This window comes from Bombus impatiens, unplaced genomic scaffold (assembly GCF_000188095.3).
Source record: "Bombus impatiens unplaced genomic scaffold, BIMP_2.2 scf_0155, whole genome shotgun sequence".
NCBI classification, from domain to species: Eukaryota; Metazoa; Arthropoda; class Insecta; order Hymenoptera; family Apidae; genus Bombus; species Bombus impatiens.
Window position 1 is genome coordinate 207,286 of NT_176574.1, and position 25,015 is coordinate 232,300.

The 25,015-nt window shown below is 26.9% G+C and overlaps 5 protein-coding genes and 1 long non-coding RNA gene across 8 annotated transcripts in view; 4 read left to right on the forward strand and 2 right to left on the reverse strand.

Moving 5' to 3' along the window:
- The first annotated feature begins 413 nt into the window (after positions 1-413).
- On the forward strand, positions 414-2,940 carry LOC100742778 (MICOS complex subunit MIC27). Of its 2 annotated transcripts, none has more exons than XM_003487546.4 (6): positions 414-620; positions 874-1,052; positions 1,243-1,364; positions 1,470-1,703; positions 2,053-2,210; positions 2,802-2,940. In XM_003487546.4, the coding sequence occupies exons 1-6, from the start codon at positions 606-608 to the stop codon at positions 2,817-2,819; spliced, it is 726 nt and encodes a 241-aa protein (XP_003487594.1). In that variant the 5' UTR covers positions 414-605; the 3' UTR covers positions 2,820-2,940. The 2 variants fall into 2 exon arrangements, with proteins under 2 accessions (XP_003487594.1, XP_033175341.1); XM_033319450.1 differs by having other exon boundaries at positions 428-620; positions 849-1,052.
- A 628-nt stretch (positions 2,941-3,568) lies between these two features.
- Positions 3,569-4,613, forward strand: LOC100744127 (M-phase phosphoprotein 6). The gene is made up of 3 exons (XM_003487557.4): positions 3,569-3,792; positions 3,863-3,963; positions 4,252-4,613. Exons 1-3 carry the CDS (start codon positions 3,745-3,747, stop codon positions 4,547-4,549), a joined length of 447 nt encoding a protein of 148 aa, XP_003487605.1. The 5' UTR covers positions 3,569-3,744; the 3' UTR covers positions 4,550-4,613.
- Positions 4,614-4,855: 242 nt separating this feature from the next.
- On the reverse strand, positions 4,856-8,046 carry LOC100746884 (EF-hand domain-containing family member B). Of its 2 annotated transcripts, none has more exons than XM_012382589.3 (10): positions 7,843-8,046; positions 7,439-7,594; positions 7,046-7,226; positions 6,782-6,905; positions 6,571-6,708; positions 6,105-6,315; positions 5,828-6,020; positions 5,568-5,645; positions 5,184-5,296; positions 4,856-5,091 (listed from the first exon to the last, which is right to left on the reverse strand). In XM_012382589.3, exons 1-10 carry the CDS (start codon positions 7,927-7,929, stop codon positions 4,909-4,911), a joined length of 1,464 nt encoding a protein of 487 aa, XP_012238012.1. In that variant the 5' UTR covers positions 7,930-8,046; the 3' UTR covers positions 4,856-4,908. The 2 variants fall into 2 exon arrangements, with proteins under 2 accessions (XP_012238012.1, XP_012238013.1); XM_012382590.3 differs by having other exon boundaries at positions 7,802-8,007.
- Positions 8,047-8,506: 460 nt separating this feature from the next.
- On the forward strand, positions 8,507-10,137 carry LOC100740091 (ER membrane protein complex subunit 4). Its single transcript, XM_003487438.4, has 3 exons — positions 8,507-8,718; positions 9,181-9,452; positions 9,733-10,137. The coding sequence occupies exons 1-3, from the start codon at positions 8,660-8,662 to the stop codon at positions 9,927-9,929; spliced, it is 528 nt and encodes a 175-aa protein (XP_003487486.1). The 5' UTR covers positions 8,507-8,659; the 3' UTR covers positions 9,930-10,137.
- Positions 10,033-11,070, reverse strand: LOC100747124. The gene is made up of 2 exons (XR_001102096.3): positions 10,358-11,070; positions 10,033-10,241 (listed from the first exon to the last, which is right to left on the reverse strand). It is a non-coding gene; the product is annotated as an uncharacterized LOC100747124 (long non-coding RNA).
- A 1,221-nt stretch (positions 11,071-12,291) lies between these two features.
- LOC100747240 (long-chain fatty acid transport protein 4) overlaps positions 12,292-25,015 on the forward strand; it is a 30,287-nt gene continuing 17,563 nt past the window's right edge. The window contains exons 1-3 of the mRNA XM_012382659.3: positions 12,292-12,898; positions 24,620-24,827; positions 24,918-25,009. Of these exons, the coding sequence (XP_012238082.1) occupies positions 12,824-12,898; positions 24,620-24,827; positions 24,918-25,009 (375 nt within the window). The 5' untranslated portion in view covers positions 12,292-12,823. The remainder of the gene's footprint in view (positions 12,899-24,619; positions 24,828-24,917; positions 25,010-25,015) is intronic.

Below are 25,015 nucleotides of genomic sequence, written 5' to 3' on the forward strand. Positions count from 1 at the left end.
GATTTTTGATTTTAGTGATTAAGTCCTACGTCGTTTTTGCATAAATTTTGGTTAAAGTCGAATATAAATTTGGTAAGTATATACACATACACCTTATACATACTGTATACATATTGTACTTTTAAAATATCTATAGAATATTTAAAATTAATATTTTTGCATTTATTTTACTTAAGTTTAAATATAAATATTAAAAATTGATAATATTTATTTATCTTATTTTACTAAGAGCAATATTAGTAATGAATATTTTAAATATTTATTTTTTCAGTAAAAAAGGAGTTTCATTACTTAAATAAATTTTAATTACATTATTCGATGGTAATAAAATTTGAACAGGGTAAATATTTAACAATATGTACATGTGTTTTCATCATTTTTGTTTTTTTTTAAATATTTCATAATTTTGCGTCTTCTGAAAGTAACCTTAGATGTCGCATCCTTCGTCTTTGGCCTGTAGAACTAATTTTCTACAGTGCCAAATTATAATTCGTTCATAATTTTGATAATGCTCGGATATCTTTATAAATTATTTCAAACATTCTAACATAGTTTATAAGGAATTACGTGTTCTTAAGAAAATTATCATTAAATCGCATTTTAAAATGTATCGAATAATGGTAATTATAAACATGACGTTTTCGCTATCGTTTATTTTAATTTTATGATTTCTCTTTCATTTCATTTTACTTTATATTTTCCGTTACATTTGTTAAATTAAATAAATACTAGAATGTAAGGAAATTTTTAATATAGCTTCTTAATTACTATTAAACATTGTTTATTTCTAATAAATGCAAACAGTTTCTCAAAAGTAATTTAAATATTATTACTAATATGGAAAACAGAAATCAAATATATATTTACATGAAGTTGTTCAAGAAATTCTTGATGCCGTGTGGGCTATGTGCTGCAGTACCAGCAATGAAACCTCCAACTTCTCCTGAAGATACTACACCATGTAGTAATGAAACACAAGGAAAGAAATTAATAAAACCATCAGAATTACCCATTTATTCTATCGATGATGGGTATTCTAAGCAGATGCCATGGTAAAGCGCAAGTAATTTCATATTGATAACATTATTTTTATCCCTGTTTCTTAAAGGACTTTTATGAAAATGTGATTTATCTAAAATATAGATCCATTATTTTAAAAAATTTTTTAAGAAGTAAAATCTATAAGAAAACATTGTACTACATTATGAAGATAATCAATCCATTATGATTAATTTTTTATAGCATAGAATATCCTTCTATTGTGGAAGAAAATATTAGAAAAGTACGTCAAACAGTGAGGGAGATAAAAGTTACATTAGACAGGGTTTCCCATGATGTTTCAAGTACCTTTGAAAATCTTAAATGTATGCATTTATGTGTAGTATAAAATTTAGAAATACTTTCATATAATTGGAACGTGCTATGGCATGCAAATCTATTAGTATTAATAAAATGTAATATTATTTCAGTTGCAGTTGATTACCTCCAAGATGAAGCCAATATTATGCCACGAATAGGAGCTGTTGGTATTGGTGGTTTATCAGGATTAATATTCAGTCTCAGAGGAGGCATATTAAAAAGACTGTTTTATACAACTACAGGTGCTAGTATTGTTGGATGTATTTGTTTCCCCAAGGAAGCAAAACAAGCATTAAACACAGTAGAACACTATGGAAATATTAGTTACAATTTCATTTATGGTGGTATGTATATTACTTTATACTTTTATTGCTCTACACAACTGTTAATATGATCTTAAATTTATTTATTTATTTTATGTATTAATCATACAAATGGCAAGCAATATGAACTCTTTCACACATAATACTGTTTATTATTAATACTAAAATGATGTTTCTATTTTAAAATTGAATTTAGGACACTTTTTATATTAAAGTCTTGTTAACAAATTGTTAACAAATTTATTCGTTTGTAAAAAAAATACAGAAATGGATATAAAAAAATGTGTTGTAAATGTACCTTATGTAATACATTATGTGCTTATAATACAAAAGTATAGTATAAATTTCAATGCTGCATTAAAAATTTCAGTGAAACCAGGGGATAGTAACAAAAAGGAAATTTCAGTAAATGAATTTCCATTACTGAAAAGTGTGCTTGAATCAGAATATTTTCGTATGGTAGCTCGACTTTTTAAAAAAGAAACGAGCGATACAACTGTATCAACCAATACAACTGAAAAAGTGGAGGTAGGATGCAACAACAAAATTATTTTATTGCATCATTCCTCCTGTACCTTACGCAATAATAATGTTAATATAGTTTGCCATTGTACAGTACAATGTATTCTATGACATATTTAACTTTAGATGAATATAATCTCCAAAATTGAATATTACAAAAATTTAGAGGAACATGAAATTTATATTAAAGATACTTAGTAATAATAGATTTTTCATAACGGTAAAATATTGCATTTTTTAATGTTAAAATTGATTTTTTACAAAAATTTTTGTCTTAGTCTTTGGAAGATCTGAAGGAGATAATTTATCAGAAGCTCATTACGTCTCATTTCATCACAATAAAGGAGATTCAAATTCTCATGAATTAATAACAGTAAAAGAAACTTCTCCCATAAAAGTACAAAATTCAAAGAAATCAAAATCTCTGATTAAGTAGATGTATAATCACATAGGTATTCTGTCTATTGTCATCCTTATTTACTTTTATAAATATTTCCTTTACCTGATTAAATAAACATTTCCTTTTAACACCAGACATTCAATAATTCACATTCAAATGTTATGTTAAGATGTAATTATTATTTTTTTGTATTTTAGCTAAATACAAAGAAGTGAAGAATTCAAAGAAGAAAGAGTAATGAATTAGCAACATTAGTTAATGAATATTTAATAATTCAATATAATATAAAAATTATGTAAAGTTTTAATATCTGTAAATAAAAATCATGAGAAGTAATTTCAATTCGTTAGTAAATAATCCAATACATGACTATAAAAGATTATGATTTGTTTCAATTGTTTATTACATTATCTATTTGTTATTCTAAAGTTATTAGACTAAAAGTAATAAATACTTAATATTGACTATTTATATGTAGAAGCACAGTAAAATTTTTAAAATTGTTGACATTTTTTTTTTTGTTTTCAATTTCAAATAATTTCATAAAAAGATTCAAATGTAAATATATTTGAAATATATAGTGCACGCTGGCTCAGGTAAGTAGAATCAAAACCAAATTTTCCGGCTTCTAGGTAAAATTTTTCAGCTTATGAGTACATAAATGAAATTTTGCAACCTAAAGAATTAAGTGAAATTAGTTTTATTTAAACAGTTTTCCTAGTTTCAAAATTAGAAGAAAATTTAAAAAATCATTCAGTTAGCGGATCATGAAACACTACAACCACCTAGCAGTAAAACGGTAGAACTAATCTCTTTGAAACGAAATTAAGAAATAAAATTTCTTAATCCGCAAGGCGAGTTTTTAAACTATTCAGGAATTAAATTAAAACTTTAATGGCGTCATCTACCAGTTAAAAATTTCATTTCTTGTTAGTTATTGATTTACCAGGTAGATGGTACCACCATATCCAAAATACGGCTCCGCGTTTTTTATGCATTGTAACAATAACCACGTGCTATACTGGAGTTTTTAATCATAATACATTATTACACATATTTTCATTGAAATATAATCTGAACTACAAAAATAACAATTGTATTTTATATTTTGTATATTTAATTTAAAAAGGAAAAACAAAAATGAGTGTTAACAAAGCAAAATTATCAAAAAGTATTTTAGAAATGAAAGTAAGTTAACAAAATTGTATAAAATTGTGTATAAAATTTTATATTTTAATGAATATTATTTATTTATTAGTTTATGAAACGAACGAAAGAAAAAGTAGAGAAACAGCAATTTCATGAAGAAGGTGAAGAATATTTTGGGAATGAACTGACGAAACGTATGAAGAAAGATTCGTAAGTTTTTGCAATTCTTAAACGAATATTTTAACAAGTTTAAACTTAACACATAAGTATTTGGATATCTCATTATTTTTTTAATTATAATTTGTCAATTAATGTGTAAAATAAAATATTTATATCACTTAGTAACTGCACAGTAACAATTAACAATTATTATAATAAACGTAATTTTTACATGACAAAATAAAGCAATATGTACATCTATAATCACAATCTATTTTGAATAAAACGAATATGTATTTCATAAAAAGATTAAAATTATCTGTTTACTTTTTATTTAAGAGAAAGATTTATCATTGAACCTAGTTATATCTTCTGTGAGAAGTTAATCGATGGCAGAGTAAGTTTTCAAGGAATGAATCCTGAAATAGAAAAATTCATGGAAGAGGAACGAGATGATGAACATACGGAGATGGAAGAAAAACAAGAAGTAGATATTTCAGATGAGCAATTGGCAAAAAATTGGAAAAATTATAGGAAACTGACAAAGACTGAACATAAATATGAAAAATTATTAAAAAAACATAAGGATTATGAACTATCACCAAAAAAACCAAAGTTTTTGAAACCACAATATTAATATTTGATAAGAATGATTTACATGTGTATATATATTAATTTTAATAGAAATTTTTATGTAAATATTACTTGCTGGATTGAATACCAATTTCTAAGGTAATTGTATAATAATATGTAATATATATATATACATATAAAATATTTATACATTTTATGTAGATTATAGTAAACTTTTTATTACTAAGATTTATAAAATATTACTGAAATAATTATTTGCGTAACTGATATTAAAAAATATTTAAACGTAATTTAGCTAAATATATGTTTATGTAGACATGCTATAAAAAATACTTTGTAATTTCGTATAATATAGTTATATACGTATATATTTTATTAAATTCCAGTATTAAATTATAGATTTTAATTATTTCTATCATCAATTAAATCATCATATTGATCAAGCAAACTTCCAAAAATTTCTATGGATACATTATCTGTATAGCTTTTTTCTTGTCCTTTTTTCCAAAGCAAATCGAAGGTGTTATTGGGGAATCGGATTCCAATAGTTTCAAAAATATTTTTTATTTCTTCCTTATTTCGAAGCTATTATTTGAAATATAATTAACAAGACATGTACATTTATATTATAAAATTAAAATTTTTTCAAATACTATATAAATTATTTTCAAACATACTCTAGATAGATCTGTTGGGATAAGACCATGTTTTGTAAAAATATTTGGAAGTATAAGACTGTAAGCAGTACATCTATCCAAATCTACATAAGAAATTCCTGCTGCTGGAATATCTGTAAAAATAATGAGATATTGTTGACATGATGATTTAATGTTTATAATATTTTTAATATTATTTTATCTACATTTGAAATACATATTTTTTAACTTAAAGAATTAATATAACAATTTATTGAAGAAGGCAAAAATAAAAATACATCTTTCTGAAGAATGTTATTTTTATGTTTTTCAAAAATGAAATTTTGTCTATCTTTATATATATTTATTATTATTTATTTATTATATATTTTTATTTCATCTAAAATATATAAAGAACATACTAACTTGTAATATCTATGCTTTCTATATTTCCTATTGTAGTATTGTATGTAGTACTGTAATGTTGACATTCTGAAGGAATCTCTGAAAAAATGATGCAATATTAGACACTAATGTTAAATATTATAATTTAGAAAAATGATATGTTATTAAAAAAGTATTCTAATATGTGTATTTTAACATATTATTTATGTATATACCATGTAAAAATTAAAATTTATGAAACAAATAAACGGAAGAATTAAGAATTCTAAAAAATACATTACTTTCTATCTTTGGTAATGTAGGAAAGTCATATTTCCAGTTTAAGAGATTTAATAACTCTTCATACTTTACATTCTCTTCCTTACGTATTTGAAGAAGATCTAATATAGGTGTTAGAAATGTCTTATTTATATATATTTTATATTTAGCTAAGATAGAAAAGACTTTATCTTCTGATAAAATGTTTGTATAATCCTATGAACATATATAAAATCACTTTAATTAACTTGTCTTCAAGTTTTATACAGATAGCAAAATGAAATAAGATTAATGTAATACTTTATCAAGGGATAATAAATCTTCATAAATATCTAAAAATGGAATTTCTGGAACATGCTTCTTCAATTTCAGACGTAAACTATTTATATATTGTAAATAGCCCTGTTGCACTACCACTTCATTATTTATAGGACAATCACTTAAAATATTTAACATTTCAGATATTCCTTTTTTTTCATATACTTTATCATCTATTATATTCATGATATCTCTAAAACATTCAAATAATTGGAACATTAAAAATGAAGAACTATTATTATTAACGTGATGTTTCTTTCATTTAACATAAAGATGTTAGTCATAATTTATATTACTTTTGTCTTAAATAAAAATTTCGTTTCTTCTACTTTTTCTTATCATAATTATAATATGATTTTCCAGTAATAACATAATTAATAGCTTTACTATATCTAATTACAATGATATTTATTCCTACCATTGTAACTAATGAAGCTATTACTCTTACTTTACTTCACCAATACGAGAATGTGAATGATCTGGATCTGCAATAATCCATGTTAAGAGTCTTTTTAGTCGTTCACCTTTGGTATTAGCATTCCATAATTTTCCAAAACATGAATTTTGATCAAATGGTTTCTTATATCTGAAAATTTAATTTAAAGTTATGTAGTATGTAAGTTAATAATTGCCATTTGACAGATTTCATTATTTCATACTGTCTTTTAACTTGTTCTGCAGGTAAATAACTGTTATGACTTTTTTTATACATTTCAAAAATATTCCGTTCTGGAATATCACTTTCTATTATGTCTTGTTTAAGAAGTTCACCCATAGTTTCTCCTAATTAGTAAAAAATATTTTGTGAAAATATTTCATAAACTTTATTCAATTACAAAAATTGGCAAATAATCGAAATTGTATGTATTATATTGCAGTTATATTTTTTTATTATAAATGTACTAATTGGTGATATTTTATACCAGACTTAAGCTTTTTTCCAAAAGTTACTTCCAGTGGTTTCATACCCACTGGTAGATTTGAAATTTGGTAACGTGTTTTACCAACTTCTTTATTCCAATAACTGTTCATAACAGTATTTCTTAATTCAGAAATAATTGTTTGAAATGATGTCTCTTCATCTGGTTGTAAACATTCTTTCACCTTGAATTATTTGTAAAATACATTAAACATTACTTTTATATTTACTACACAACGATGCTTTTTACTATTATTAATTAATCAAACTTTATTTATAAGAAGAAGTTACAAATATTAAAAACTTAATTCTGGAAATTATATAATTATATATAATAAATTATAATAAACATAAATTATGATAAAAAAGATTTTGTTATAGTAGATTTCAGTCTTACATCAATTATTCGTTTCGAATTATGTATATTGCTCATGATCGGTGGTAACTTTTGTGTATGCCTTTCATTGTGAACAAATATATTTCTCAAAGCTTCAACTTTATCTTCTAAAGAATATTCTGTAAAACATTCTTTAATGCTAGATGTTGAGGTTTTCTATAAATAACAAATCATAAGATACATATGTACATAAACATTTAGTAAAACAATATTCTGTTATTTTATTTTTAAAATAACGCACTAATGTTTTATAAATTTACCACGTAAAAAATAATTGACTGTGAAAACATTTTTTAATCTCGAATCTGTATTTTATCAATTTTACATTCATGCTTCTAAGCCTATATCGAATAAAATATTTGCCTAAAAAATAGTTATAATTTACTAATAAAACACAATCTTACGAAGCTTTTGCTGTAAGCATTTTCATCTTCATGGACTAAACCCAAAAGCTGATTTCTTGAATTTATAGTACTTTTACATTTTTCCATCTTAAAATAAAATATTAAGTAAGTAAAAGAAACATGAAGTACAATATTATCAATTGCAGTTGAACTATCAAATTTTCTTAATCAATATCTATGTAGAAGCAAATTTAACAAAAGAAATAAAATGTAAAAGTTGTACTATATATTATCATTTTTCTTATATTTAATTTTTAATTTGCTCCTTTAGAAATAAAAAGAAATAATCAAAATATATACATAATTAAAATTTAATTTCATATCTCTATCAATATTATTTCTGTATATAAAATGTTCTGCTCATTTCTGGTATTTAAGACGGAAATAATTAAAATTATTATTTCATCATTTAATGTCATTTAAACATAATTTTTATTTATTACATAACAATTACTTAATGTTAATAACTTTTCGTGAGATGTTAAAATAAATATGATTACGATTTTAATCTTTTTTCAAATTATTTCATTGTGATAAGTATGTCAAATTTTAATGCCATAATTCTAATATCGTTTTATTTATTACATTTCAGTAATACGTGTCTCTTTCTTATAATGCTGAATTTTAATTACTAAATTTTATACATATTGAAATTTCACAATCGATTAGAATTGATTTTTGACGAACTTAGCATTTGATTGATGTCGTATACTGTCATTGTATAGTGTAAATCTACTGTACGTTTATATTATTGTAGCAACGAGCAGACAAATTATAATAATACATAATATAATAAGTGTAGACATATGTAATAATAATGACAGCAGCTAAGCAAAATATAAAACGATCTAAATGGGCTTTGGATTTCGCTCACAAGTTGGTAACTTTATCATTCAAGTTATATTTTCAATGTACAATGTAGTTTGTTTTAATATGATCACTTCCTGAAATCATTTTTTAACTTATATACATCTATATGATCTATATAATCTCGTAAATTAAACTGTAAAAAATAAATATGTTGATGAAAATTGTGGTTTTTCCAATAGTTTTAGATAATTAAATGATTTAAAAATGTAGAGGTTAGAATACAGTACTTTATTTAGTACACTCTCATTGTACTAATATCGTCTTATTAAACAATTCAAGCATTAGAATATTTATTATAGATATTAATCAAAATGAATGTTAAACTATGACAATGATGATTTTCATTATATATATTTATTGTCTATTTTACATTAATGTAGATATGTTTTGTATTTGTCAGAGAATTAATTTTTGAACAGAATGATGTGACTGAATATGGGTTTTTCATAAATAAACATGGGTTTTCAGGAATAAACAAGAAAAAAATGTGGATATTGCTTCACCACCAGGTTATACACCTGCTGTTGCTTTATTTCATGCTGTCGATTCAATTAGAGAATCTGATTCCAATCACTTGATAATTAAGAAATCATGGGATTTAGCCCTAGGTCCTCTTAAACAAGTTCCGATGAATTTATTTATAATGTACATGGCGGGTAATTCCATATCAATATTTCCTATTATGATGGTTGGTATGTTAATAATTAGACCAGTGAAAGCATTATTTACTCTTCAACAAAGTAAGTATATCAAGTTATGTTTACATACATATATTTTATAATAAATAAAAAATTAGTATCATATACATTCAAATATATATAATACATGCTAAACCTATTAATTTTAACAAAAATTAATCTGAAGTGCCTAAACAAAAATATCTATATAGAACTGAAATATTCTACACGTTTAAATGCTTCATATAGAGCAACCATAATTTAATTAAAATAAATGTAATCAAGTAAATTAAAATAAATTGTTACAAGCAGTTATGCTCATCATAAAAATAATTGTTTTTAGCATTTAAAGTAATAGAAGGAACTCATGCTTTTGGACAGAAGTTTGTGTACTTTCTGGGACAATTGGTAAATATTGCGTTAGCATTATACAAATGTCAATCGATGGGATTACTTCCAACACATGCATCCGATTGGTTAGCATTTGTAGAACCACAAGCACGGTTAGAATATTCTAGTGGTGGATTTATATATGTATGACGTAAGATATAATTATTTAAAGATGTAATATGTACATTTAAAGTAAATAATTGCTGTAAATTTAGATACATTTTATTTTATATGTGAATTATAAATTCACTCATTACATAAAATGTTTTATTAAAATCAAACCAAATCAAATTGTGTTACATGTTTATATATATAAACGTATATGTACAATAAACTGGATTAAAACTTATTCCACAAACGTAATAGTATTATTAGATAAATCATTAATTATTTTTTTTTATATTCATCTGTAATTTCCTTTATTCGTTCTATTATCTTCTTAGGCTCATCTATACGAGGTATCTGTAATAAATCAACATTTATATTTATTAAATATGAGTTTTACTATATGATGGAGAAAGATACATTAAATTATATTAAGTTAAAGTATATTGAGAAATGACAATTTTAAAACATACCTCATAGTTTTGACTTATATATATACCAGCATAAATCCCAATGCTTAAGGTTATCTAAAAAAGATATTAGTATTACATATTTCTATTCAATAATACCACTATTTACAAAATAGACATTTAGATGTACCAAAAATTTAAACATTTTCAATTGATTATTGCTTTTTACTTTTTAGTTAACTTTTAAAATCAAAATAAGCTTTATATGAAAACGAAGTTTCTTCCTTTCTTCAAGGTGCTCTTATTAACGTTTTGTACAATAGTGCAATTTATGCAGAATCACTCATTTACAATAAAATTCTTATGCTTTGATTACGTTTGGGTAACAACAGGTTATCTACAATAGTTAAAAGTTTATACTCTTGTCTAGTAATTAATTCTTATAACACTTTTTATATTAAGCTTTTTAAAAGTTTTTTTCAAATCAAATGGCTTTGCTGAAATTCCTCAAATCTATGTAGTTAAATATAATGTATATTGCAAAAGCAACACTTTCGTTGCATTGCACGGTATATATACATATTTATATACGTATATATATATATATATATATGTTGTACTTCCCTCTTGATCGATACCGCAAGCGGGAATATTTGAATTACTGTAATAATTGACTATTGTTTTCGAAACATTGATGTTTTAATTAGTTAAACTGTTGTAACAATTATATATAATATATTTGTATTATAAGTTATTTACATTATTTAGATTAAATAAATGACAACAAATGTAAAATACATATATTTTTATTACAATATATACATATAGTATGTACTTCGAAAATATTAATAGTATTATACTCACTTAAAAATTTTATATATTAACTGGAAATATATTGTGCTAAAATAAAAGATGTCTATTTCTTGTAATTCATAGTGAAGATATATGTAATTGAAAGTTAAATTAAGTTATATTATTTTGAAGTTGTTATAAATATATTATTGAAGTGTTAGGTGTATCTACGTAGTTTGAGAGTAAAAAAATGTAGAATGGTTGTAAGATATTCACTTTGTTTCATGAATGAATAACATCTTATTAACACTTACAATTAGGCAGGAACACATTAATGTACCGGAAATAATTGTAAGAGAAAGCAGGACAGATCTAAGATTTCAAATATAATATGTACATGTATATACACACCGTCTTATGTGGGTCCAGGTAGATATCTAGGTCATTTTTTATATTTTTTAATTTTAACCGATGTAGTAGTAACAATTCCTTAGAAATTTAATGTTTATTTTGGTAGAAGTGTTTTATCTAATAAATACAAATCGTAATGTGGCAGATAATAACCCAAAGCACATTGCCCGTGTCGTAAAACGGTATTTGGAAGACCAAAAACTTGATGTTACAAAGTAATTTGCTGATTCTCGGAATTTAAACTCAACACAGATGTCTTAGATCGACGCAGACAAGTACATAGAACAGGACAGGATAAAAAAAATATGAGCGATTTATATGTGTCAGTGATAGAACCCTATATATTTCAATCTAAGCTTCAGACGTATGAAATATACAATAAATATTCAAATAGTTTCTTTGCGTCAAAATATACATATGCTTATAGCATTAAATTAAATGACGTGCGTGAATATACTGCCGCCAAAGTTTCAGATTGCTTTCAAATATGATCAATTTAATCACGACAATCGTGTCTCATTGTAATCTAACCCCAATACAATTTCAAAATGTTTTATATAACACAAACAGTATATACACAAAAATTTTCTATGGTAACTAACTTCTTAATTTAATAAACAATATGCTGCGGTGAATTTCTAACCATCGCATCCTTAAAGGGTGTAAATAAAATTTGAGCCGAGTAAAATGTGGCTCTCTGTACCGGTATCTCCGTACGACCAGTTGTGAAACGATGGAGGGAGATCAGCTTGTATGATCGGTCTAGCAAACTCACTGCTGTGCCGGTAGGTATTCCGCTTTAGTACGCCGTCAAACTAACATCATTTTGTAATCCAGTGTATGCACGTGAATTCCTCTCTTTAAGTACTATTTATTCGATCGAGTAATATTCACCAGGTTTTCGTACGGATTTCGTTTCGGGTTTTCGTCGTTCGGGTTTTTATACGGTGTTGAACGGTTCGGTTACGATCGATCGGTTTGCCCGCGAACGTACGAATCTTCGTTCTGAAAAATCAGCATCGCGACTTTCTTGTTACGCGATACTGGAGAAAAGTAACTCCTTTCTATCTGAATACATTCCGTAATACACCCAGTGTACATAAACGATTAACGTACACGTTTGCCGACCGGCCGCGTATTTTCTGCAAGTTAGTCGTACATGCCCGCGGGGTAGAAGTGAAATTTTCTGTGACATTGAGAATTTCAAACAAAGTCATCAGGTTGATTCATTTCGGGGTCACAGTCGCGGGAATATCATCGTCGCATGTGTACGTTCAAGTCAGTGGTCGATGTTACGATTATCAACAAAGGGAAATAAGTTCGAACATGTCAGCTACTATTTCGAAAATACCGGCAACCAGTGCTGGGAATGGGATCGATGTAATTTGCGATAAAGATCGTGTAAGTACTGTATTGTTTTATAACGTGAACGTAGAGTGTCGTTCGTTTGGTGTGACGATAATGATATATTCGAGTAATTTTAATGTATGAACCGGAGTTAAAAGACTGACTATGTACGAAAGCTGTAAAAAGAGGATTTAGATATAGCGTGATATTTAAGATCACTTATTGATATTTGGCATTTATATTTGGCGTGGCAATAAATTTGTTATAAATGTTTTCACTTAATAAACTTTTCTCCTATTTGGTAATATTTCAATGTAGATGTTATGTAACATGTTATGTACAAGTGTACATTATACGTACATTAGTTTTATAAAAATAGAAGCTAATTTTAGATATACATGCCCTAACCAGATTCAACGTAAAATGATTACTATGCTACAGATGTTAGCTAAGTGTAAAGAGGAATTAATTTAGTATTGAATAATTATGCGTAAACGTTTATTGAATACACTTCTTACGCATCGTAGATACACAGTAATTAACAGGATTTATAAGACTTATATATCACTTTCATACGTTGTCACGAACAACGCAATAATTGACTTCATCCTCCACTATTACACGTATTAATGATATTCTCTTTTGTAGATAATAATTTTAAATCGACGATTCTCATAAAAATGTATTGCCTTGATGAAAATCAGAAATTTAATGAAATGGATTGAGCAAAGTATATTAACGTGTCATTTCCGTTGTTTCATTGTAAATTATGCTTTCTTGAATAATAAATTTCTGCGGTAGGAGAATGGCAGCCAGATTGCTTTCCCCCACTAAGTATTCTCACAAATACCGATTTTCGTTTACTTCGATGACGATAAAACATTCCCAGACGTTTTATTTTATAAGAAATATAGAGAATGTCATTTTTATGATACATAAATTTTTTTATTTCAGACTAGAACGACATTAAATGGCTAAATTTTTTTAAGCTATGTATTTTTAATTTTTTAAACCAGCTTGTTTGCTTACATATACTTATTCGTTAAATTTTAGCAATGCATAATTGATAACGAATGAACTTTATTCCCATTCATTTTCTAATATCTGGTAAAAAGAATCACGTGACAGACACATTTATCTCGTCAAGGATTAATTCATCCTTAAGCGCAACATTATTGAGAGGTACAAATAAAATAATTTATAGTTTTATTAAGATAAAAAAGATATATCACAATAATACATACAGAGAAAATATAGAGAAGTCCGGTAAGCAAATCAAAATTACAAAAAGAAGGATTTTATAATTTGGAAAAAACTGGTATGATGATGTTATAAATATTTTAATGTTTGAACATTTTCTGAAATTGTAGAAGAGTGGTGTAAAAAGGAATATTGATTGAAAAAAAATGTTAAACAAATTCTTTAGTTTTCTTTTCATAATCACAACGTTAAAGCACAAAATCGATAATGTAAATAATCTAAAAATAGATTGTAAATGAGATGTTCCGTGAATGCAATATTGGTCCTTAGTGGGTCAAAACAATTCGGTCTTATTTTCTCTCATATGGTGGAAAGTAAGTACATCTTTTACGAGATACATGTGCCGTAAAAACTTCTATTTTTAAATATACATATATTATTATTATCCTTTCTTTGCTTGCATGCACTTCAGTATTATTATTAAATTAATTTGAAACATGGTTACATGGTTACATGGTAAAAAGTTATTTCTTAATTGTTCCAATTACAATAGTATTGTATATTATTACGTTTATTAATCTACAGTTGATTACATTTTGTGAAACTCGTACCATGCTAAGTAGAATCGATAAACGCGCTCAATGCCTTTTGTGTAAGAAATATCTCAAATGCAAAAGGATTAAACATTACCGAAGAAGAGTCATCAACGATGGATTTCTATTATGGATAACGATGGATCCTAATATCTTCGCAATAAACTAATAAAATTAATCTAATAATTGCTCCGTACATATAACAAGAGATTTAAAATAAAAGCTTAAATATCCTGTGTTATAAAAAATTGAAATATATAATTGAAATAATATAAATGAAATAATGGTAGAAGTGGGACGAGGAAGAGTCTACGTATCGAAATAAGACGAAAATTAAGATTTCATTTCTGACAAAATCGAGTTTGAAAAATATTGTCAAATATGCGTGAACTTGACTAATTCCTAACTGAGCATAAGTGGATGATTGACGGTACGTTGTTCTACTTGAAAAAATAATTCGAAAGTATAGATGGTATTCTTTAATTGAAATGAATTACAAAATATATATAAGATATCCTTAAATAAAGAAAATCAATATTTTGAAGTGCGAGCAACAAAAAGGGCTGTAAGACTGAAATTCAAGGAATATGAAAGTCTCGCGTAAAGTAAGCAACGATTGTATTAGAATGAGTTACTCCTGCATGGTTACGTCGGATGTAATAGAAAGTGTGCAACAGTGCGTGTATGATGGACTTCAACATTGAGCTAATACTGACGGTCATTGAATATTTTCTCTTAGCTATTAGTTAATAATTACGAGCCATGCACTTATCTGAAATAAGATCAGCAAAGAGATATTTAAGGTTTTGTAAAATACGTAATATCATTTCTTATAAAAAATATGAAATATATAAAAAGAGATCGCAACTATGAGCTTTCTATTTTTGTGTCGTGACGATTCAATAATTGTCTGCAAAATACATACATACACCTATTTGATAAATTTTTATCTAACACAATTTATATATTATAAATCATTTTTATTAATAATTTCTAAATAATTATCTTTAGATAAATATTTGTTACACTAAGAATAGAAAATATAAGATAAGCCTAGAAATGGTACTTGACATTCTGTTTCTATGAAAATAGAATTCGTGAAACTTAGAACGAGGTTTTATACTTGTATTGCTATCGCTGCAAAACGTTCTTTGCAGCTATAATATTTTTCGATAGACATTTTTCATAAATATTTCACAAACATTTAATACTAACATCAGTATAATCTTCGCACATAACGGTATGCATTTCTTTGTGGCAACTGGGGCATATTAACTGGTTTTGCTGTAGTTCCTTGTTCTTATGAAACTTCTTGGTGACCGCAATTTCATTGGTATTTTGACGCATACAGATACACTCTTAAGCAGGAAAATCCTAATTGTATATTTTATCTATATATTTCACTATTATATTTTATTAATATATTTTATTATCACCTATATATATGTATATATATCATAGTTGTCCTGAGACAATTTTAAAAAATTAAAATCAACATTTATCCATTTCTCTATATTGTACCGCGTGAATTACTTACTCCTTGATGTTAGAAATACACAGATTGTCTAAATTAGAATAATTACGCGAGGTCGTAACACATTCTTCAATTTTAATTTGTAAATTAACATAAAGTATTGTATTTTATGTATATTACTGGATGATGAGTATAAAAATGTTGTTAATAATAATATCATTAATAGGATAATTTTATATTTGAAAGAAGTGAGAAGTATTCGAGGTATACATTTTAACTGTGCGCGAATACACGTTATCGTCAATGTTATTTACAAATGCAAAAGACAAAAATTGCTATAAGTTTAAAATAGTTCATTTTAAATGTATTGCAGTTAATAGAAAATATTAAATGTAGTATTAAAACATACTTATAGAACTGAAATTTTTATTTGTTTTATGGATAATTTGAAAGTCATCGATAACTTATCGATACTCGTTAACATTGATATTTGTTATCATCTGTATCCAATATCGATCTAGTAGAAATCGATAATGTATTAATGAAAAAGATTTTTGAAAAAATATATAATTTCAATAATAAATGATCTTATAATATAAATAAATCGATTTTTATATTTGAGTAATTTTGTTGAGTATTATACTCTTTACATAATTGTTTATGTAAATTTTTTGTTTGTTAAACATCGAAACACTTATCAGACAAAAGTTATTTTTTTTATCTTGTACTTTTTATTATTTTACATAAATTTCACTAATTTATGAAAGTTTATATACGTAGTGAACTATAGTCTGTTTTGATTAGTAGCATAAATATTGTTTTCTTGTTTATGTTGGAAATTAATGACCAATATATTTCTGATAAATTACAATTAATTATCAGATTGTTTAGATTTTTATATTTATAAGACACTTTCGAAATAGATTATCGATACAAATACAGTATCGAGAAAAATTTAATGCACGAAAATTATAAATATAAGAAAAAATTTAACAAATAAGAAATTGAACTATCTGTGAAAAAATCTAAATAAAGTAAATGAAGAGAATCGAAAGTTAAGTAAATGACTTTAGTTGAATTTCATTTTATGATTAAAGTAAAAGATGAAGGCATGTTGCTTGCATCATATATATTATTTAAAGATTTTTACATATAAAACAGTTTTAAGAATTCCTTTTTAGGGACTAATTTCCGGTTTAAAAATATGTATGTTTTTATTGCAGTACTACGAAGCTTCTATACTTTGCCACATGGTAGCAGTAATGTAGAGTTATTGATTAAGTTTCGCTATCGAGGGTGGTTGTGAAGTGCCAGAATCTTCCTTATTTTTTAAGTTTTCACTTTTAAATAAATATTATAATAAGTGAATTTTGTATACGGCATACAGTTTCGAAGATTGAGAAAGTGTATCTGATATATGTTTAGTATATATCATCAACTACGCGGCTAAAAAGAGTTTTACAAAAATGTGTTCTAGTTTCCTACCAAGCTGTTAATCAAAGGCATAAATATCTTTTTGGGGTGAGTAAAGATTTTTCTAATGCTAAAACGCAAATATTATTTTCTAGATAATAACACAAAAATTATTATAGATTATTTATTTTAAGGATAATTTTACTGTTTACTACGGTGTTTTATATTTTCTTAAAATTATCCTTGAAATAAAATAATATTTAAATGTAACAAGCATATTGAGAAATACAAAAATGATTACAACGATATAAAAACAGAGCATAACATTTCTAAGAAGTTTAGAAATAACCGTAACACCATTTAAAAGAAATTTCAATTTTATTACATAAGAGGTTAGTTATACTAGTTATTTACTAAGTTATTTTTCAATGCAATCTTTAGCTTTAATTGAATACATCTCGAATCGTTATACGAGTTTTTGTATAACTTCGTCATACGTTTCCGCCGCCAGTTCTCATAAATATCGTCTTACGCAGTTCTTTAAATCATGTTTCTTATAAACAATTATCAATCAAACAAATCTTTAAGTTTTGCAAAAAACACGTTATCGAACTCTGTAGTGAGAGACGAACGGCTTGAATGCTTACGATCGCGTACAGTTTCTCTGTCCCTACTGAATTCGTGCTACCGCGAATTAACTGCTGTAATTCTGTGGTTACTTTTTACTTTTGGAAGAATCTTTTCAGCGGTCGAAGAGCGTAAAAGTGTCATCGGCGGGATTTTCAATTCGCATCGTCGTTTTAAACGTGTGATACAGCGACAATATTAAATATTTAAACACAAAATTTTGTATGACTTATGTCAATACATGGATGAAACTAAGTGAGCGTCTCTAAGTACATTCCATTGTTTTATATGGCTTCTATACGTAAAGGGATAGTATTTTTTGGGCGATCCTCGTATTAAAGATAAAAGGATTGTTACATGTATAAAATCTATAATTTTAAGAAGGAACAATGTCTAAACTTCTGATTCATAATAGTGCTAATAGTAGAAGAAATATACAAAAACATACCATAGCATCAGTGGTACAATATATAAATAATGGCATAAAATATTAAATTTCAAATTTAGAAGAAATTTGTCTAAGAAATAAACATATATATCAGATTGTATATATTGGGTTGGCAACTCAGTGATCGCGGATTTTGTCATTACCACCTAATATACTATAGTTTTAGTAGTTATATGTATCTTTATGCTCAATTTCTTCTTTTTCTAACAACGGCGTATACAGGGTGGCCTAATAACTTTGTTCATCTTGAATATTTCTTCTATTGGTAACAATATTTTTCATGTAGCAATATTTGCTCGTTGGAGCATAATATGTTGCAAGCATTTTTTGTATAAGTAATCGCGTTGAGGAAATTTCAAGATTATTTGTATTTTTTCAACCTAGATGTTGCAATAAATATTTTTATCACTACGTGATAGCTAGCTTTGAGACAAACTATAATAAAGGTCATTTAAAGTCATGGAAGTTCGTGAAGATTTTTATTTCTACCTCAGGATTGTAGATTCATCTCTTATAGCTTGTTATATTTCATTAATCCTTCCTTTTATATAAACAGATAGACTTTCTGCAACCTTTACGTTCTAATAATTATAATACATGACTTACTATGTGAATGTAAACGTGACAACTTATGATGCTGTGTAGAATATTGGTAATCAGTATTATTCGACTGCTGAATCAAATATCATCGCGAGTGTTACAATGAAGTTTTCTTTTGAAAAGTAGGTGGATACGATCTTCATCTATGGCAAAATGCAACAAAATTCCGTTGAACGGTTTCCAAATCGCACACATGCTTCGAACCGAATTTTTCAAAGATTGTGTAAGAGATTAAGGAATATTGGAAGTTTAGCTACACGTAAGACTGATCAGCGAGGAAACTCAGGTAAAGAAATGGAAATCGGGTGTTCTCGGATGTTAGCTGTTGAAGCGACTGTTTTGTCGCTAGTACGTGCACGGTCTTAGCCTTGTTTTAAATATTAAATTTTAATTTCACTATGAACTCTGAACTATGTAATATACTATTTCCTTCATTATCGTCATATATTGGACACGTAATGTAGACAGTTCTAGCTGAGCATTTTTTTTTATTTCGCAAATGACTGAAAAATTATACGGAACATTTAGTACGATTGCTATATACAGCGATTACTAAAAAAGTTGTTTATACGCGCAAATGAATTTGTAGCATTATTTTAAATACTCGGGATATCTTTTATAAAAATTTATTAAAAAATTATGTAACAAGATCCTTAAAGTTTTATACATTTCCCAAGGTTCCTTACACCTTATGGTATGATATTTAAGAGTAATATGCTATTTAAAATATAATATTTAAGGTTTCTTGTATCTTTTTCAAAAGTTTTCAAATGCTCATGGACTTACTCATTGTATATACCATAGAAAAAATAAAAAATATGAAGTAACTATCATACGCTATTATTGTAATAGAAAATCTAGAAGATTATATGTAGTACAGTTGCTCTGTACCTCGGATGATACTTTACTTACTGCGAGAGAAATTCTAGGAGAAAGTAGAAAGTATAGAAACGTTAGCAGACATGTAAAGCAATATTAAAAAAAGAACGTATTTGTTCTAGACCTTCGACTTTAAATATTAAAATAATAAATTAGCATTTACTTTTGTTCTGTATCCATTGAACTGAAATTTTGTTACGAAATTAAATTATTGACAAATAATCTGCAACCGAGTTTATTTTAATACAAATTTTGTAAAATTTAAAGAAAATTGTTTTTTTCAATACTGTAGTAATAATATCTTATAATAATAATTGACATTGCTGGATTATAAACAACAAATATTTAAAAAGCAATGAAAATATTTTTAGTTAATAATTATGTAATAAAATTTAATGAAATATAGTAGTAGTATGTATATAACGTACTTATTATAATTGACATCTTAAAATGCGCAATATTGTTTTATACAATTGTATAGATATTTTAAAAATTATATTAAGGATTCTGAAGTTTATTATATGAAATTAATATAAATCTGTTATACGATTTCATACTTTAAAAACTTCGTCAGTTTCCCGATTAATATACATATGTATTTGCATATGCTTAGTGTCTTGATTAAATTGCTGTTACAGTACACGTTTATTTTCTTTACGTCCATTTGTATAGTGCGAATACACACAAGTATATAAGTACGTACACATATACTTAATACTTATTCCTTTATGCTTGTTTTTCACTTCTCATATTACGATGTTACTCCGGATATGTAGTCTCTACATGATTAAAAAGAGTTTATCCTTCAGTATCATATAAAATGTCTCAAAAGCTCTGTCACGTTTTAGGCAAATTAAATAATCCTTAGAAGTTGTATTATCTTTTTTGTTTATATTTTAGTTTCTCTGAATTGTATGCAAACTTGTATTATACTATTTTGTAGTTTTGGCCATTTTACATAATTGAATTAATTGAACAAATGCACAAATCATAAGATTACAAATCATAAGATACAGGTTATTGATATTAACAAATCTTCTTATATGACAATAATAAGCTTGATGATAAAACATGTGTAAATTTTACAAATTACAAATCATTTAATTGTTCTATTTGACTTAAAATTATAAAATTATAAAAGTGGAGCTTATAACTTGTAATTTGCCAATTTACTAATATTATTTGTTGAAAAATCACTATGCAGGAGAGTTCAGATTATACATATATTGTTCAGTTTAGTTTCTTGTAAAGAAAGAGCGTATAGCTATCACGGACAGAATAAATTAGACTCATATTAAAATCAGATTGTAATATCCATTGTATATGAGTACATAAAATGTTCTTGGATTATTGTTTCTACATATATTCACTCCTTTCCTTTTTATCTTGATAGAAGAAGATAACTAAATTTTAATATTGCAATTCACTTCCTACATGAAGATTGTCCTTGATATTTATTAGGTTCAAAGTATAAGTTTAAAATATCTTGGTTTAAGCAGAAAAAAGTAGTTAGCATAAACGAATATATCATAATACCTGACATAAGTATGTAATTGGAAACTATTTTTACACATTTTAAGGATAGAAATTTATTTCCTTATCTTATTTATTCATTTACTTATTTATTTATTTATTTAAAATAATATCCATCTTACGGTTGATAGTAAACTAGATACACAATCACGAGGCGGCTACACGATCGGACTTTGTGCACGTAATATTGGCTCTAAAAAGAGTCGATTTTGTTTGTATGTGAGTGTCTCATTGATATGGATTCTATCGTAATAGATGTTCGAACTCACGGCCATTTTTCTCAATGTACAAAAGCTTTTTGTCTGTTTTTTCAAGGATTCCTCTACTCTATCCAGTGTAGTAGTCGATAGATTCTAACACGTATGACCAATCCTACGTTTCATATCTGCAGGTGTTGTTGGCTCAACTTGACAAAAATTATTTTTTACATAGCCCCACATGAGGAAATGTAAAAGAGTGAAATCTGGTGAACGCGGTAGAAATTCTACATTTTCACATTTGCCAAACCAACCGTTTCAAAATAGTTATTTAGTGTTCTACGAATATTGGTGGGTACTGTGTGCAGGAGAAAAGCATCCTCCTGAAACCATAGATGTTACATTGTGTGCAGGCCAATTTCATCTAGGTGGAATGGTACTTCACCTTAAAGAAATCTATTGTAACGTTTAGCTGTTAAATGATCATTAAAGAAGTATTGCTTGATCACATAATCATTTATCAATCCCATATAAAAAGATCATTGTTCTAGATAAGATATTTGTTTATACCAATGATGATCAATTTGTGTAACTAATAATGATAGTTAGATGAGACGTGACGATTCACGTGTCCTCTATTATTAAAATTAGCTTCATCCGAAAATAGAACGTAAGGAAAAATATTAGGAACTTGGTACGTTCTTTAACTAGCCCACTGATAAAATTGTTGTTGAACGTGACACGCTATGAAAACTTTCAATTTGTCTAAGGCTTATGACAGGATTTGATATAGCAGTTACTAATATACTCAACTCACACAGACAAAGTACTTGACAATACTTAACAATAAGTTGGAATGTTCAGACAGCTAAATGTAGCTCTGTTTTATATTAGCTTGTTTTATATTAGTTTATTAAATTATGCACGAACATAATAATAGAAATAGAACGGAATGGATCATACCGAAACGAAAATGGAAATTTTTTTTCATCTATTATCACCTTATGAAACGAAAGAAACTTTTCGGACAACCTAATACATATGATTATATATCTCTATAGAATAATTTCTAACGGAATACATTGATATTCACAATTAGGAAACTACTTCATCCCGGATTATTCAGAGCAGTCTGCAGTATACCGTTTGCAATACACTCGATACTCTAGGTTATACGATACTATGTAAGAACAACCAACATCAACGCACACATTTGTACACTTAACCACATCTATGAAAAATGGAAATTCTCACAGTAGAATAAAATTATAAAACGATTATGAGACATTACATTCGATTCCTTAATTAAAATTTCGGCAATAATCTTTACATTAAGTACGTAGTATGTATGTGTATGTAGTAAGTACGAAATGTATACATTAATTCGTAACGAATTAGAAAATTACTTTTTTTACTTGTTTATATAATATTACAATAACTGGGCTGCGGATATTTATGCAAGTTAATACCTTTATGAATTGAATTGGGTAAATAGAATCTAAGTAAAAATTTATTTTGCTTACTAAATACCCATCACGAGTATTTTGCTTTGGATACTTTATATATATGCAAACTATGTGAGACGTATTCTATATATTTTGACATCTTTAAATTTTCTATACATGTATTTTAAATTCAGTAGTTTCTCGTCTTATGACAACTATAAAGAAATGTCATTTGACGTAAACGAATGACAAATACAATTCTCGAAATATCGAATTGTAAACAATCATTTATAATATCATTCAAACAATTATCAGAAATATATAGATGAATTCATTGATTTGAAATCTTGGCAACCTTATACAAAAAGAAAATACTCTCGCTTAGTTTAATAATACACTACTACAACATCTACTTTTAGAATTATTGCCACTCCGAGTTATAATATTCTTGATGTGAAATTTACGCCGTAAACAAAACTTATTTAAAATTATATCGTTATTGTTCAAAAAAACACATGTCATGCAAACTATTTTATCAATAAATTCAAAAGTTGAAGTTGTTAGTATTAGAAAAACAGAAAGAATCTATAACTTTATCACATTTTTCCTGGAACTTTAATAAACCTCACACTTTTATTGCAATAACACAACTGCATAAAAATATACCACCATCGAAGCAAACGTGTAACATGCTATAGCGACACAAACGTCCTCGTAGTAAATTTTGAGGGCTCATTTACAAAACTCAACTCGTAGAAAGTGCAAACAACAACTTTCACTATATTAACAACTCTATACTAAAACCAAAAAGTTTCAATTACGTCATTGTGAACATTGACAACTGCCTGACAACTATCGTAGTAAATAGGTGGTTTAGTCGGTAATATATGCAAAGTATTTTAGAAATAGATGGCCAAACTTTGATCTTCTTATTTTATCCTTTTTAAGGATGAAAAAATGTCATATAAACATAGGTTCAAAAACTTTTCCCTTCCGAAATATAAATATTTTTTGTTTATGATAGAATATTTCATTAATAAAAATATAAAACTTACTTTAAGAAATTACTGAAAATGATTTCCTTCTGCAACAATAGACGTTCCGCATCGACATATTCCAAATTTCGTCACATGTAGCAGTTCAGTATTTTTAATATTATTTAACTATCAGACAGATTGTATTTCTCGAGAAGAAAGAATTCCCTGACCCATATTTATATTATACGATTTTTGTTGACCTTTGGAAAGAGTAGAATACGATACCAAAATTTGGCTACCTATTTCTGAAGCACCTTGTATATATAAACGAATAACAAATATCGTGTGTATAGATTAAGTGTGTATTATGTTTACCGCATTTATTGCAGGACGTAGAAAAAGGTGAAGTTCATTCTAACGTCGCAGGCTTCTCGCCGTCGATCTGTTCGCGGCCGGCGTCTTCGTCGCGGACGTCGACGTCGGCCGAGAGCAGGGTCGAGCTCGAGGATAAACTAAGGAACAACAGCAGCAGCAGGTCAAATGTGTCGAGTATCGCGGTGGAAGTGGAAGTCGGAACAGCGAACAATGAACCAATAGGTACGCCGAATGTAGCAGACGATAGAATAGGAGTCGCGACTGTAGTTGAACAAGCGTTGCACGCATACATATGCGCGTGTTTGCATGCAGGAGCGGGGACGGAGGCAACCACGACAACAACGCCAAAGACGAGGACGCGCACGGAAAGAGGAACGGAAAGGAGCGCAGCCAGCCGGTGGAAGGCAGTC

Bases quoted from the DNA above. Each gene is read 5' to 3' on its own strand.
- LOC100742778 (XM_003487546.4), top strand. The intron at 1,053-1,242 runs GTAAAGCGCAAG...AATTTTTTATAG, and splicing joins TATTCTAAGCAGATGCCATG to CATAGAATATCCTTCTATTG. The intron at 1,365-1,469 runs GTATGCATTTAT...ATATTATTTCAG, and splicing joins TACCTTTGAAAATCTTAAAT to TTGCAGTTGATTACCTCCAA.
- LOC100744127 (XM_003487557.4), top strand. From the start codon at position 3,745: ATGAGTGTTAACAAAGCAAAATTATCAAAAAGTATTTTAGAAATGAAA. The intron at 3,793-3,862 runs GTAAGTTAACAA...TTTATTTATTAG, and splicing joins AAAGTATTTTAGAAATGAAA to TTTATGAAACGAACGAAAGA. The intron at 3,964-4,251 runs GTAAGTTTTTGC...TTTTTATTTAAG, and splicing joins AAACGTATGAAGAAAGATTC to AGAAAGATTTATCATTGAAC.
- LOC100746884 (XM_012382589.3), bottom strand. From the start codon at position 7,929: ATGGAAAAATGTAAAAGTACTATAAATTCAAGAAATCAGCTTTTGGGT. The intron at 6,709-6,781 runs GTATGAAATAAT...TTAAATTTTCAG, and splicing joins GCAGAACAAGTTAAAAGACA to ATATAAGAAACCATTTGATC. The intron at 5,646-5,827 runs GTAATGTATTTT...TCATTTTTTCAG, and splicing joins TACATTACCAAAGATAGAAA to AGATTCCTTCAGAATGTCAA.
- LOC100740091 (XM_003487438.4), top strand. From the start codon at position 8,660: ATGACAGCAGCTAAGCAAAATATAAAACGATCTAAATGGGCTTTGGAT. The intron at 8,719-9,180 runs GTTGGTAACTTT...ATGGGTTTTCAG, and splicing joins GCTTTGGATTTCGCTCACAA to GAATAAACAAGAAAAAAATG. The intron at 9,453-9,732 runs GTAAGTATATCA...AATTGTTTTTAG, and splicing joins ATTATTTACTCTTCAACAAA to CATTTAAAGTAATAGAAGGA.